General features: G+C 51.5%; 5 protein-coding genes across 5 annotated transcripts; 3 read left to right on the top strand and 2 right to left on the bottom strand.

Moving 5' to 3' along the window:
• Nucleotides 1-696: 696 nt before the first annotated feature.
• Nucleotides 697-4,352, bottom strand: BDW70DRAFT_140447 (leucine--tRNA ligase CDC60; the record flags this gene model as incomplete). Its single annotated transcript, XM_073737612.1, has 4 exons — nt 4,210-4,352; nt 1,656-4,156; nt 1,407-1,605; nt 697-1,360 (listed from the first exon to the last, which is right to left on the bottom strand). Coding segments are annotated over exons 1-4 (3,374 nt in total), but the record flags the coding sequence as incomplete, so codon positions are not given.
• A 166-nt stretch (nt 4,353-4,518) lies between these two features.
• On the top strand, nt 4,519-5,528 carry BDW70DRAFT_140448 (mitochondrial 54S ribosomal protein mL61). The gene is made up of 3 exons (XM_073737613.1): nt 4,519-4,653; nt 4,680-4,682; nt 4,801-5,528. Exons 1-3 carry the CDS (start codon nt 4,615-4,617, stop codon nt 5,374-5,376), a joined length of 618 nt encoding a protein of 205 aa, XP_073593841.1. The 5' UTR covers nt 4,519-4,614; the 3' UTR covers nt 5,377-5,528.
• A 312-nt stretch (nt 5,529-5,840) lies between these two features.
• Nucleotides 5,841-6,715, top strand: BDW70DRAFT_151924 (HpcH/HpaI aldolase family protein; the record flags this gene model as incomplete). Its single annotated transcript, XM_073739364.1, has 2 exons — nt 5,841-5,969; nt 6,050-6,715. 2 exons carry the CDS (start codon nt 5,841-5,843, stop codon nt 6,713-6,715), a joined length of 795 nt encoding a protein of 264 aa, XP_073593842.1.
• A 219-nt stretch (nt 6,716-6,934) lies between these two features.
• On the top strand, nt 6,935-8,132 carry BDW70DRAFT_151925 (chaperonin 10-like protein; the record flags this gene model as incomplete). Its single annotated transcript, XM_073739365.1, has 5 exons — nt 6,935-7,087; nt 7,117-7,208; nt 7,287-7,462; nt 7,565-7,730; nt 7,778-8,132. 5 exons carry the CDS (start codon nt 6,935-6,937, stop codon nt 8,130-8,132), a joined length of 942 nt encoding a protein of 313 aa, XP_073593843.1.
• Nucleotides 8,133-8,217: 85 nt separating this feature from the next.
• Nucleotides 8,218-11,684, bottom strand: BDW70DRAFT_151926 (fungal specific transcription factor domain-containing protein; the record flags this gene model as incomplete). Its single annotated transcript, XM_073739366.1, has 7 exons — nt 8,218-8,788; nt 8,900-9,295; nt 9,350-9,441; nt 9,637-10,166; nt 10,201-10,547; nt 10,646-10,800; nt 11,670-11,684. The coding sequence occupies 7 exons, from the start codon at nt 11,682-11,684 to the stop codon at nt 8,218-8,220; spliced, it is 2,106 nt and encodes a 701-aa protein (XP_073593844.1).
• Nucleotides 11,685-13,555: the final 1,871 nt, after the last annotated feature.

Consider the following 13,555-nt stretch of genomic DNA (forward strand, 5'->3'; position numbering starts at 1 on the left):
TCAAGCAGCAGCTGCACGAGTCACACATGGTCCCTGAATGCAACTTTGCAGAGCGGTGGCCCTCGTTCAGCTCAGAGTCGAGGTCGTTCGGTTGAAGCAGCATCCTTACTGATCCTCATTCCCAGCTTGGGATGCCAGGCGTAGAACCTCGTTCCCTTCCCATGGTTATATATTCCTCTATCAAGTAACGTGCTAAACGTTCTGGGAAAGTGTCCCGTAGAGGCTACAAGCTTTTGACGGTCGACCGTTTCTGGATGACCGCCATGCTTAGGAAGAAGCATTGCCGCTTCATCGCTGGGTAAAAGGATAACTTTAACCAAGGGCGTTATGCCATCGGTAGTACTAATTGACGAGTTGAGGTTGGCACCGTGATAGAGGCATTTCTGAACAGTAGGCTCAGACGTGGTACAGATCGCCCTGTTAGTGCCTTAAGAGATGTTCCGTTGGTAAAGGAGAGGGTTGAGAGTTCGGTAGTACGTGCTCTTCGTAGGATGAAGGAATTGAGGTCTTGAGAGTTTAGCAGGTCTGCGATGCAGAATATGAGCTCGGCGGGAATGGATGAGAAAGGCATCTCTCTGTGTTTGGAAAAGTTGAAGTAAGCAGCCAATGTACTTTGTAGGAAAGTGGTTGCCAGGCATCGTAAGCAAACTTGATCCGGGATAGAAGCAGCTTTTCGCCTCCGAAAATCCAGAATACTGGGAATCATAATGTCTTTTGATTGCGCTTAATTGTAATCTGTATTCTAAATTTATACCATTTATTCAATGTTGGCAAACAGGAACGTCGGCTGACCGGGAACAGCATTCTCAGCCTGCAGACCTTCCCTCTTCTCACCGGAGCCCAGAACCTCACCGGTCTTGCCACCCTCATCAACAGCAACAATCTCAATCTCCTTGGCTCCTGTTGTCTTCTTCAAATTGACCGTCATCTCCTTGAGGACACCGAACTCGTCAAACGGCAGTTTTCGCTCAAAGACGATCTCGGGAGCCTCCTTGGTGCTGATCAGACGCTTCTTGAGACCCTGAACAAAGGGCATGGCCTTCTTCATCTCACCAAGCTTGCCGACCTTGGCGTTTAGCTCCTTGTCGTTGATGGTGAGGGAGACAGCGTCAAATGCTTCACGGACAAGGTCGATGTACTTCTCCTGCCATGAAGGGAACTTCTTCGCAGCGAAGATGGTAATCTTCTTGGGCTTGCGAGGGTCGAAGTGTGCGGACTTGCCCTTGGCGAGCTTCTTGACGAAGTTGGCTTCGGCGGACAGGATGCTGGAGGCGGTCGCGCGAACATAGCTGGTAGCTGCTGAGAGTTCAGGTGAGGGCTCTGCAACCTCAGGGAATAGAGCGCGATGGATAGTATCAGGCTGAATAAATTAGTATTGAACTGTGTTATAAGGTCTGAATACGCACCTTCTTCAGAATTTCGAGCCAGATGTACTCTGACCAGTGAGGTGCAATTGGGGACATCATGAGCGCCTGGAGCTCGATGTAGCGCAAGACCACATCGCGGTGCATGCCAATGCCCGCGGAGGTGCAAGCCTCACGGTAGGCGTCACGGGCACCGACCAAGTCATACAGACTGGACTTAAGAGCGAGCTTGAAGTTGGTGCTAAATTAGTTAGCTTTGGAACCTCCAGGCCAGGGTATCGGTAGACTCACTCTTGGTAGTTCTTCTTGCCTTCACGAACCAGGGTGTTTATCTCGTTGTCGAAAACCTTGTCCCAGAAGTGGTCTGCGGGTCCCGTTCGCAGACTCTCATCCTTGACAACCTCCTCAATCCACTCCTTCAAAGTAAAGAGACGAAGAATGTTGCTGTTGGCAACGCTCTCCTCAAAGTTGGCGTCTTCGATTCCATCACCGGCGTCGGCGAAGGCAATGCGAGTAGCGTCAGCACCGAACTTGTCAACGGAGTCTTTCAGTGTCAAGAAGTTTCCGGTGCTCTTGCTCATCTTATCACCGTTCAAGAGCAAGTGTCCGTTGGCACGGACACCGCGAGGCCAGTATTGCGGTGGGAAGAGAGCAACGTGGATGTAAAGGAAGAAGGTCAAGTGGTTCTGAATGAGGTCCTTTCCAGACACTCGGACGTCCATGGGATACCAGTATTCGAATTCTCTTCGCATAGCCTGGAGAGCGTCTTTGCTAAGACCGCTCTTCGAGATGAGGTCATCGCTGATCTCACGTCGGCAGAACACATAGTCCCAGACCTCGTCGATCATTTGCTCTGCCTTGATGTTGAGCTTACCTGTCGTCTTACCGTAGCGGTCACCGTGCAAAAGATGCGCAATGGTGTAGTAGGCCATGTAGACGGTACTGTCACTCAGACTCTCAACAAGGAACTGCGGATCCCACGGGAGTTTTGAGCCGAGGCCGTACGTTCTAGCGCAAGCCCAGCGGTTAAGCCAAGAGAGATTCTTCTCGAACCCGTTCTTTGTCTCGTTGGAGTATGTGTTGAGGGTGTTCACAACGTGGTCAAGGGTGTCTTTCTGCCACTTGGCATCGTTCTCACCATAGTTCAAGAACCATTGGCCAAGGTATGCAACGACACAGTCGTCCCCACTTCGGCTGACAACCTTGCCCATGGGGTCAGCGAAGGGGAAAGCATCACCGCTGTCGTAGAGAGCCTTGCGAATCTTGTCCTTAGCAGCGCTTACTGGCTCGCCCTTGAACTCTCCAACAATCATCGTGCCCTTGTAGAAGGCTTCTCCGTAGGCCAGTTCCTTGGCCTGAGCGAGCTGGTTGACGTCCTTGGGGGAGTTGATCTTGAGCTTCTTCACGAGCGCTGGTGCGGTGAGGTTACCGTACGTAGGTGTTTCAATGAGAGGGAATATTTCCAACTCAGCCCACTCCTTCTGGATGCCGTAGTATTCGGGCTTCTTAGCAAGGTCGAGCAAAGTGGCATAGTCGTCAGGGGAATCTGAGGGCACACAAGTGACGACACCAGTACCCTTGGTAGCAGAAACACCCTCCATAGGGAGAATGCGCACACCATCCTTGTGGAATGACAGGGGTGCGTTGACAAGTGTACCGACGAATGCCGATCCCGGAGCGGTCAGAACGGTGGGCAGTTCGTCCTGAGTCTTGGGGAAGTGTTCGCTGTCAAAGAAGGTGCCCTGGAAAGCCATGTTCCAAGCACCCCGCTTGGTGCAGATATAGTACTGCTTCTCCTTGACCCTGAAAATTCCGTATTCGATCTTCGGGCCGAGGAAGCAGCAGTTCTGACCGTACATGGTCTCCGGACGCAGGGTAGCGGGAATGAAGTAAACATCGGCGTCATCCTCAATCTTGCCTTTGACGAGCTCTGCAATCTTAGGTGCCCACTCCTTAACCTTCAGCTTCATAGCCGTGTATTCCTGGGGTCCAATGCCCTCGCCCTCGGTTCGGTCGTGATCCATGCAAGGCTGGCCGTCTTTGGGTGAGTAAATTGTGTAACGGTTACCATACTGGATCTTGCCGAGCTCATACAAACGGTTCATTTGCCAGCGCACAAAAGCGTCATAGTAAGGGTTCGCGTCAGTGGTAACCATCTGTCGGCGCCAGTCAATACCGGCACCCAGGCTGTCGAGGTCACGGATGGCAAGAGGGGGGAAGTGCTGGAGCCAGTATGAGGCGTCCGCGAACTTGTGAATCTCTTCAATGGGAATACCGATAGCCAGCATGATCTGGAACTGGTACTTCATCTTCACAGTCTTAGCGGCGGCCTTGCTTTTCTTTCCGGAGAACTTCTCCTGTTGCTCGGCCTTGACCTCCTGGGTTGGGGCGGCGACGGCAGCCGTCTCCTCGTCCTCATCCTTATAGCCTTCAAAGTTCTTTCCGAACTTCTTAACCTCATCGGCAAGCTTATCAGCACAAGCCTTGATGGGCATACCGGTGCAGTGGAAACCAAGAGGGAAAAGGGCTCTCTTTCCCTCCATACGGGCGGTGGCAGCCATGAACTCGACCTTACTGGCTGTGAAACTGTGACCGGCGTGGAGGGTACCATTCATGTACGGGTAGGCCATGGTACCGAAGAACTTTGGGTACTTCTCACGGAGCTCGTCGGGAGTCATGCTGCCGGCAGGCACCTCGGAGAGGGAGGGGGCGTCGACCTCGAAGACCTTATTTTCCTTCCATTGTGCCTGGTACTTCTTTTCGATGGCGATAAGGGTATCTCTTTTCTCGGTCTATATCGCCGCAAATTAGCTCGTAATCCAGATTCAGGCACTGAGGGGCAGACATTTTCGAGCTTGAGAGTGTTCTTGGAGCTGTTGCCCGGATCGAGTGCAGCTGCAGACGCAGCGGCAGCAGCCATGGCTTTCTTTAGAGTCTGCTTTTTGCAAACTATAGAAAAGCCCAAGCACAAGTGTAGCAGAAATGAGTCAGTTGCTTTTCAGACCGCGGGGTCGGCCTGGTCAAAAGGCCGCGAAAAGATTATGTGGGACGCGGAGTGACTCACCGCCTTCCAAATTGGCATCACCGCTTCCTGTCACGTGCGTTATCAGAGTCCTTTCTTTTCGCCGACAATCTTCGGACGAAGAGAGCGGTCATCAATTGCACACTTCCAGCTCCATTCCTCGGCTTCTGACCCTTTTCTCCTCCATTGTAGAGTAAGAGGATCGCGTATTGCGCGACACCAGTCACCATGGTCAACCTCTTCAAGCGGATGCGGAAGCTAAAAACTGTACGTCTCTGATTCCAATCAGGCACAAATTGCTAACGTGTCTCTAGAAAGTAATTCTCCCTTGATCCTGCCTCTGATAATCGAATTCGCCAGAAAATGGATATCTTATTCGAAGCGAGTCACTAAAGTCGCTAACAAGCCAAATAGATTCTCAATATTCGCGTGGGAACAGGCGCCGCAATCCTCCCTTCAGCAGCTAATGCAACCGCCGAATACCCAGCCGTCACACGCCTACACCTCACATATGCTCGCAAAATATACGGCGGACATCAAGGCGCACGGCATTTTTGGCGGCAATGTCTCACCCGACTCAAGTATCATAACCCCGGTGTCCCGATCACCGTGAAACAGACCGACAACCAGGACGGCCCCGCCTCTTTAACGGTATACTTTGCAGAGAAACTCAGCAATGCTGCGTCACTGAATACCGCCGCCAAGGACGAGCATGCGCCGGAGCCCTCTGCAACGGAGAAGACGGCCACCGTGGATGTCCGAAACCTCACTTACCAAGATATCTGGAATAAAGTGAAGAACATGACGGGCGCACAGGAAGTGCCCCCGACTGAGGAGGAAAAGGCTGAGCTGGCAAAGTTTGAACAGATGGCACAACAATCAGTCAAGGACCGAGCCCGTGTGGCTGCTATACGACAGGCGAAGCTGGATCACAAGCGGATGTTAGAAGCGGCCAAGGGAGAGGTTGAGAAGCTGAAGCAAATGACCTAGATGTGAGTGAAGGTGGCTTTTGGGAACTTGTAGCATAGCATTCTTGATCTGTTTCATGTAATTTTAGATTTCCTTCATGAACGATAGTTTTCCTTGGCTTTACCTATTCTTTACCTTCTATTTCAGCAAAATGATATTACATTATAAGTGAGTCTCCGCATATCAAGGCATTGTTTTTGCTTACTGGTAATGCAGATCGACCTATAAGTACATATGTTACATTGAGCTTGACAATCTCTAATCTCGCATTAAGAGAAAACACTTTTTGAAAAGCTGAAGCCATAAAAAGCACATATATCATAACTACCGACAAATACCCTACCATTAACAATGTTAACCGTATCTCCATAAACTCCAACGGCATCGGGCGAGCTCCGGCCGACCCAGTATACATAAGGCATTTGAGCTCCAACAAGCCTCCCCTCCTCCAGTTTCCAGAAACTCTACAACTACGAAGCTACAGAATGACCACAAAAACCCGTCTCCAAACCTCCCTCTCCCGCGCCGCAGCCCGCGAGGCCCCATCTATCGGGCAATGGCTTGAGCTCCCGGGCTACCAGCTCGCCAAAACCGTCGCGTCACTGGGCGAAGACGTACGTAACACTGCCTTATCCGCACACCCACCTTCTATCATTCAAACACAACCCTTACTCACTAGAAGAGGGATAGGTAGTGGGTACTAATTGACTGCGAGCACGGCGCAATAACCGACGCTGAAATGCATCTGCAAGTCGCCGCAATATCCAGCGCCAACTGCTCGCCCATCGTGCGCATACCGGCCTCCGAACCCTGGATGATGAAGCGCGCCCTCGACGCTGGTGCACACGGGATCATGGTTCCCATGTGCGAGACAGCTGAACAAGCCCGGTCTATTGTGGCCGGGTGCAAGTACCCACCGGCTGGAATCCGGGGCGCCGGAGCAATGTTTGCGCATAGTGCGTTCAACCAGAATCCGAGGGAGTATCTTACAACTGCAAACGACAATATTGTCGTCATCGTGCAGATTGAGAGTAGGAAAGCGGTTGAAAACTGTGAGGAGATTGCGGACGTGGAGGGGGTCGATATGCTGTTCGTTGGGCCGAATGATCTCGCCAGTTCCATGGGGCACGTGGCTTTCGAGCATCCGCATATCGTGGAGGTGCAGGACGCAATTGCGAGAGTTTTGAGGGCTGCGAAGGGGCACAATAAATATGCGGGGCATTTTGCGTTGGGGGCGGAGGAGGCTGCGAGACGGTGGAAGCAGGGGTTTGATTTTGTGAATTGTGGTGCGGATATTGTGGCATTGGGCGCTTGGATGGGTAATGAGATGGGGAAGCTGAAGGGTATGATTGGAAGTTAAGGGGTCTCTGTTTTGAAGTTGAGGTTGAAGATATTTGATGGCCATACTACATACTGAGTATACAGATAGATGGAGAACCGCCAGCCCTAATCAACGCTCGGGCCGAGACCCGATGACTCTCGAACTATAAGAGAGACAGACAAACGCGATACTTACGACTCTAACAAGTACTATTACTAAACCAAAAAAACTGACTCTAGGCCACTTGGTCAACTAAAAATGCCCACCAACAATGCTGCCGTCTGGGTCTCACACCGCACCCTCGCAATCCAAGATCGTCCCATTACACCCCCCGGACCGAACGAGGTGCTCGTCCAGGTTATCTCAACAGGAATCTGCGGCTCCGACGCCCACAACTGGAATAACCCTAATGTCTCGAAGGAACTAATCCCGGCCACGAGTCTGCGGGTCTAATAGTGGAGTTTGGCTCCGAAGTGAAGGATAGACATGTTGGACAGCGTGTGGCCGTTGAGCCCGGGTTTGCTTGTGCCACGTACGGAGACTCACACATTTCCACTACCCTTTTTTGCCCAATATTATAGAAGGAAAAAGTGTCCTGACAATCAAGAAGATGCGAATTCTGCCTTCGCGGTAACCCTAACACCTGCGCGAATCTCAAATATTGCGGCCTCGACCCCACGGATGGCACGCTGCAGCAGTATTTCACCTGCAAGGCGCACATGGCCATCCCCATCCCAGAGGAGATATCCTGGAAGAAGCGGGCGCAATCCAGCCTCTTGGATTGCGGTGCAGCTGGCTAGACGCGCGGCGCTGAGTGCGAGCAAGACGGTGGCTATATTGTACGCTAGCCCTCCCACATCCTGTTAACTTTGAAGTAGGCTGCTAAAGTGGTTGGTGACAATGGGTGTGGACCCTTAGGCCTCCTCGTAATTGCCATCGCGAAAGCCTACGGTGTGTGCAAGATCGTGGTCTTTGATATCGAGCAATCCCGGCTTGATTTCGCATTATCGTATGGAGCAGATATTGGCGTTCTCTCTCCGAAAATCTCTGAAACGTCGAACCTCTGAAATTCGTCTCCGAATTTACATCCTCCGTCGTGAGAGAACACAACCTCAGCCACGGGGTCGACATCTCTGTCGAAGCCAGCGGCGCCGAATCATCCGCTCAAATGGCACTTACGATCCTGAAACCCGGGCGCACATGCATCCAAGCTGGGCTGGGGAAGCGACTCACGAATGTCCCTCTTTTCCTACTGACGGCGAACGAGTTGACGCTTAAGGGGACGGTACGGTTTACGCCGGGATGTTACCAGGAAGCGATTGAGCTTGTAAAGAGTAAAAGAGTGGATTTGAAGCCGTTGATTACGGAGACTTTTCCCTTGACGAGGGCACAGGGGGCGTTTCATGCACAATTTGAGAGAAGGGGAGTTAAAATTGTCATTTTTAATCCGGAGTAAACTTTTTTCCCCTTGGGTCGAAAGAAGATAGTCCGATTGTATATACAGCGATGATTGGTGCTTGCTTTTCGATAGAACAGTAACTTCAATTAGGGAAATTACTCAGCCCTAAGAATACCTCACCCGAGTCTGGAAATTGCTCCCACAGCAGCTCATCCAGCACCGGTAGAGAAGGATACCATCCTCCTGCTCCGGTTCCACCGTAAACATCAGGCTCTTGGCCATGTCTATCTACATTCTCACCCTCCCCCTCATTTGACATTCCCCTGCCCATACTCCCCCGTGCTCGTGGCTGTGGCCTTGGGCTCTGTAGCAAACGATCAAGGATCAGCCGACTCCGACTCGCACCCGGCCAAATCGCCTCGAGATCGCCCAGGAATCTCAGCGCGTTTTCCACGTCCGGTAACAAGGTAGGCGAAGTATCATCGTCTGCCATGCTGAGTAGCATAATGCCAGAGATAGTGAGATACTGCACGCAAAAGGCGAGGTAGTGCGAAGGGGCGACGCGCTCGCGGATTAGCTCTGCGGCTTGGATGCAGCTGCGGGCGGCGTTGATGCATTCGGCGGAGGGGTTGGCGAGCGTTGGGGAGAAGTTGCGGAAGTTAGAAAGCGATGTGGCTCTAGTTTGGCCTTCAGAGTAGTATGCTGCTAGGGGTCTAGATATCAAAAAGGGGTGGTTAAAAAAATCAGGTAGAGTAACGGTCAGGGAGGCTTACCGATAAAGATTCATAATCGTCCCTGAATGCAGAATAAACACAATAACACACATCGTCAGAATCGGCCCGCTCTGCGTGAGGTTCGCGCTGAACCTGATTTCGTTTGGTAACTCCTGCAGCCATTCGTCTAATTCGCGGACGAAGCCGTTGAGGGTTGGAAGGAGGGCGCTCCAGTCTTCGCCTGTAATCAGTGTAACATCACGACCTCGGATCCGGTTAGTATTATAGAATCTGTGAATGCGAGAGGCAATCCGGCAGAGACGCGTGAATGCCAGGAAGCCGGTCATGGGTGAGTATGGTAATGGTAAGTCGCTAGGATCCTCGAGTTCTGCTGGCGGGGGTGGGATGCCGTGCTCAAGGTCTTCGTTGGAGATATCAAAGGGAAGCTCGCAGCAACAGTCGGCTTCGTCGGTAGCCATTGGGCGGCCAAGGCAGGTGGACATTAAACTGCGCATATAGTCAGTTAGAACCTGCAGCTGTGTCGATAAGAGGAAGCAATACCAGTCAAGAGTAAAGACACTCCACCACGTACCCCTGGCGACCTGAGTCTCGACATATTCGGTTATTTTTGGAGTGCCCAGGGAGACTCTTTTCTGTTAATTTCATTGAGTAAACTGTATTGGACATAGAATGAAAGGGCGCGGGCTTACAAAACTAAAGACATGTAGCCCCAGATCTTGCGCAAGCCTTACAGCCTGCCCGGCAAACCTCCAACTCTGCGAGAGCGTATTCCACCCAGCAGAGCAGAGCGCCAACAAACCTAGACACTGTATCTGCTCTAGGTACACTTCCCCAGACGACGCAAAATGCAAAAGAAGCGCTTTTTGGTAGTACTCGATTCCAGGAAGAGACGAAGACCCAGAAGCTCTGGGCAACAGACTCGAGGCGCAGGCGCAGACAGCAAAGAAGACAGAGAGAAAGCCGCGTCCAACAACAGTGTGTCGCCTAGCTCCATTCGCTGCATTCATGAGCTGGTACCGCCGCATGAAATCCGGTTTGTACAGGATCGGGAACGTGTAGTGCAGTTGGTCAAAGTAGATTCCGACCAGCAGGTCCGAGACGTATTGCGGTGGACGGCTGAGATCTTGCGGCTGAGGGAGGTACGGCAGTTCTGGCCAAACTTGGCCCTGGATGAAGAAAGGGAGGCTGATTTCATTGCCTTCATTGTCCTTGGAGGGAGCGGGTTTGGAAGACCCGCCCGGCGAGAGGCGCTGGACGGCTTCGATCATCAGTTTGTTTGTTGCGCCGCCGATGTATCTGCGCCATGAGATGATGTCAGTAAGGTCTCCATCTAGTAACCGCGGTGACGAGTACACGCCTTAGCCGCCCATACGAATCCGCAACCATATGACCGACTGCATCAACGGGTGTCGGATATGTCTGTGTATCATGGTCTTGCATGTTTCCTGAAGATTCGGAGACAGCACCTAGCCGAAATCCAGGCGACGTATCCGGTATCTCGCCGATCTCTGGAATGTCGATGACTGGGTCTTGGGGCATCGCCGTTCGCTCCATTGTATGCCGCGCTGGCTGGATTGGATTCGTTACTGAAGCCGATGACCGCGGTGAAGTCGGCACATCCTGTCTGCCATTTATCTTCGTTATGGCGATGCAGTCAGATAGCGTCTTTGCTAGTCCCTCAAGGCGTTCGCATAGGTTATCCATGTGTTGGCAGCGTTCTTCGAAGGAAGCGGCGTACCTGTTCCACTACAGTCAGCTGTTGGACACATAAAAAGTAAACAAGACCGACCGACGGCTGGTCGACGCATTGTCATTGCTATCCTGGAACTCGCAGACCTGCTCGCGGGACTGGCAGTTGTGGCAAGGATCCTCGCCGTCGCATTTGATCTGCTGGTGTTAATCCAGTCTCGAGGAAGATAAACATTGCGCGGACCGGTATAGGTACCTTTTTCCTGCGGCAGGATAGACAGGCCTTCCATATCCGACCTGAGCTGCCCATGTTTTATGGTTTTGACGCACTGAGTCTGGGAAAGTTGGAGGAGAACGGCCGAGAGACAAGAGACTAGGGTGGTTTATAGTTTAGTCTGTCCATATTGGGGTAATAGAGCATCTCAATCCAGCCCGTTTTATTCTATGGAGACAGCCTATGCTATCTTATCTCCAACGTATTCTTCTCTCTTATCTTAACTACATTACCAAATTATTGCAAAGGATGTGTTCGTAATCGAATTCAAAGCATAGGTATATGCATACAACATTAACTATCCGCGCAACGGCTAACGACACTATACTTACGGGTGTAGCGCTGGTTAGTCCGACTCAGTACAAGTACCGAAATGGCTTCCTCTTCCTCTTCCTCTTCCTCTTCCTCTTCCTCTTCCTCTCACCCTCACCCTCACCTTCAATACCCTCTTCATCCACATCCATTTTCTTGTTCAGATACCTTTATATAAGTCCTCAGAGTCAAGGCACAAACACAACCCAATCCCAGGATCGCCAGTTCCGCCCCGAATGACTTGACATAGAGCGGCCCATACTTCGAGGGGAAAATATATGAGCCGGGAATACTGCCTATGTTCCCCATCGCATTGATGATCCCAATGGTCGCCGCGCGCTTGGCCGGGGATTGGGAAATCGTACTGCTGATCCAGGTCATTACGATGAAACCTGAGGCGTAGCCGGCTGTGCAAAAGTAGAGGTTAGCTTTATAATTCCAGCCTGAGATTTAGTAGATGTGGTAACGCACTCGTCATCAAGAACATAGATATGTATCGCGATGCAGTGGACTGCGTTGCCATTGCGATAACGTAGCCCACTATGCAAGCTGCTGCTGGACCTAGGTAGTGGAAGAACCGGTCGCCTGTTCGATCGGCATGCCAGGCGTTGGTAAGGGCGATAAGCACAGCCCAGATCCAGGAGGTTGCGGTAAGGAGGAGGGTGGTTGTTGTGCCGTAGCCGAGGGATTGGGTGATTGTTGGGAAGAAGTAGCTAAACTGCGGGAGTATGAGTTTACTGAACCAGCAGCAGTGGCATATGTATTGCGAAGAGGACAAAACGTACGCATAAACCCATGATAGTACAGTGATACGATATCCCCAGCAGCCAAACCTTTGGATCAACGACGGCCTGCTTCAGTCCTGTCAGGGCATCAGCTAGAGTTGGTTGGTCTGGGCTGGTATCAGCACCAAAATCAAGCTCGAGTCTCAGCTGCGCAATCTGTTTTTCTTCAGTCGACAACCATGATGTTGTAGATGGATAATCCGGCAAAGTAAAACCCGCTATATTCGCAAAGGCAACGACAATTGCCCCCTCGAGGAAACAGCCACCTCCAAGCCCTAACCCCGGCAGTGCCCTCCATCCGGCCAATATGCCTGCAGCAATTAACTCTCCAAATGCCTGCGCAACAAGATAGCCCACGTTCAACAGCGTTACTCGCAACTGCATCTCCCGTCTCGTATACCACCTCAACAGAAAATATATACTCCCCGGGAATAATGTGGACTCGGCACACCCCAAAAAGAATCGACATAGGATAGCTCCCGTCGCATTCTGCACCCCGGCTGTAGCCGCTGATATGGCGCTCCAGAGAGCCGCAGCCGCACAGAGGTGCCAGCTTGGCCAGGTAAGCGTGTTGAGGAGCATGTTCGAGGGATCTGGAAGGCGATATACCCGACTAGGAGAATGGAAATGCATGCTTGGTACTGTACGTCGGTTAGGCGGAGGTCCTCTTCTAACCCCTTTAAGCCGGCATTGGCGAAGTTGTTGCGGTCGATGAAGTTAAGGATAAAGAGGATGATGAGGACGGGGAAGACCCGCAGGTCGATCTTCCAACGGAGGGCACGCTCGTCAGCGGCTGTCCAGGTGAACGCGTTGCCTGGCTGGTCCTTTTCTGAGATTCCAGGCGCGAAGGATTCGAACTTGAGTCTGGATTCGACTCTGTCGGCCATTGGGATGGAAGAAGAACTCGGATGATAGTATACTCTGAAAAGGATGGTTCGCAACGAACCGGACGAACGGCGCGATTATAAGCTGTGCCGTGTGCGATGTTCTGTGCAAGCGGATCTCGGGGTGAAAAGCTACCAGTATTAGGTTAGCATCAGCATCAGCATCAAGACTGTTGCTATCACCTTCTCAATATCTCATGGACGATAACCCTCCTCTATGTGTATGAGGAAGGGTGTGTTATCATTTTGAGGGGGTGGTATTGCAGGGACCGCTTCTCCTCATTCTTGACCACGTCCAGTCTAGACTCAAGATCCACGGCCCGGGATCCGATGAAAGAGCCAGAGAAGGAGGGGATTGATTGCTATTTGTGTAGAAATAAAAGGCTTGAGATAGTGAAGATAGATTAAGCACTGACAAGTTTGAAGACAGTGGACAGTGGACATGTTCCCTATTGGAGAAATGTAAATCTTAGAGTATACAAAAGAGCATAATCGCACGTGGATAGCATATTTCTTGAAATCTGAAGATGTGCCCGAGGACAAAATACGATGCATAATCAGAACCGCCAGGAATATCCTTTGAACGAGCGTCTGAAGAGATTAAATAGATACCAAAGGCCACTCTGCCAGGCACTAAAAGGACACTTTCTCCTGATAGATATCGTACATATACTTACTCCCAACATGAACCCCCCCACCCCCCCCCAACCTTTCAGCCTTCTCTGCCCTTTCCCATAAAACTTCTCTCTTGTTGTCATTTCATCCTCAGACGAGGACGCATAGACACCTCTTTCCTCAATTC

This window comes from Aspergillus foveolatus (assembly GCF_047715535.1).
Source record: "Aspergillus foveolatus strain CBS 279.81 unplaced genomic scaffold BDW70scaffold_43, whole genome shotgun sequence".
Classification (NCBI taxonomy): domain Eukaryota; kingdom Fungi; phylum Ascomycota; class Eurotiomycetes; order Eurotiales; family Aspergillaceae; genus Aspergillus; species Aspergillus foveolatus.

Coding starts and splice junctions, on each gene's coding strand:
- BDW70DRAFT_140448 (XM_073737613.1), top strand. CDS start 4,615: ATGGTCAACCTCTTCAAGCGGATGCGGAAGCTAAAAACT.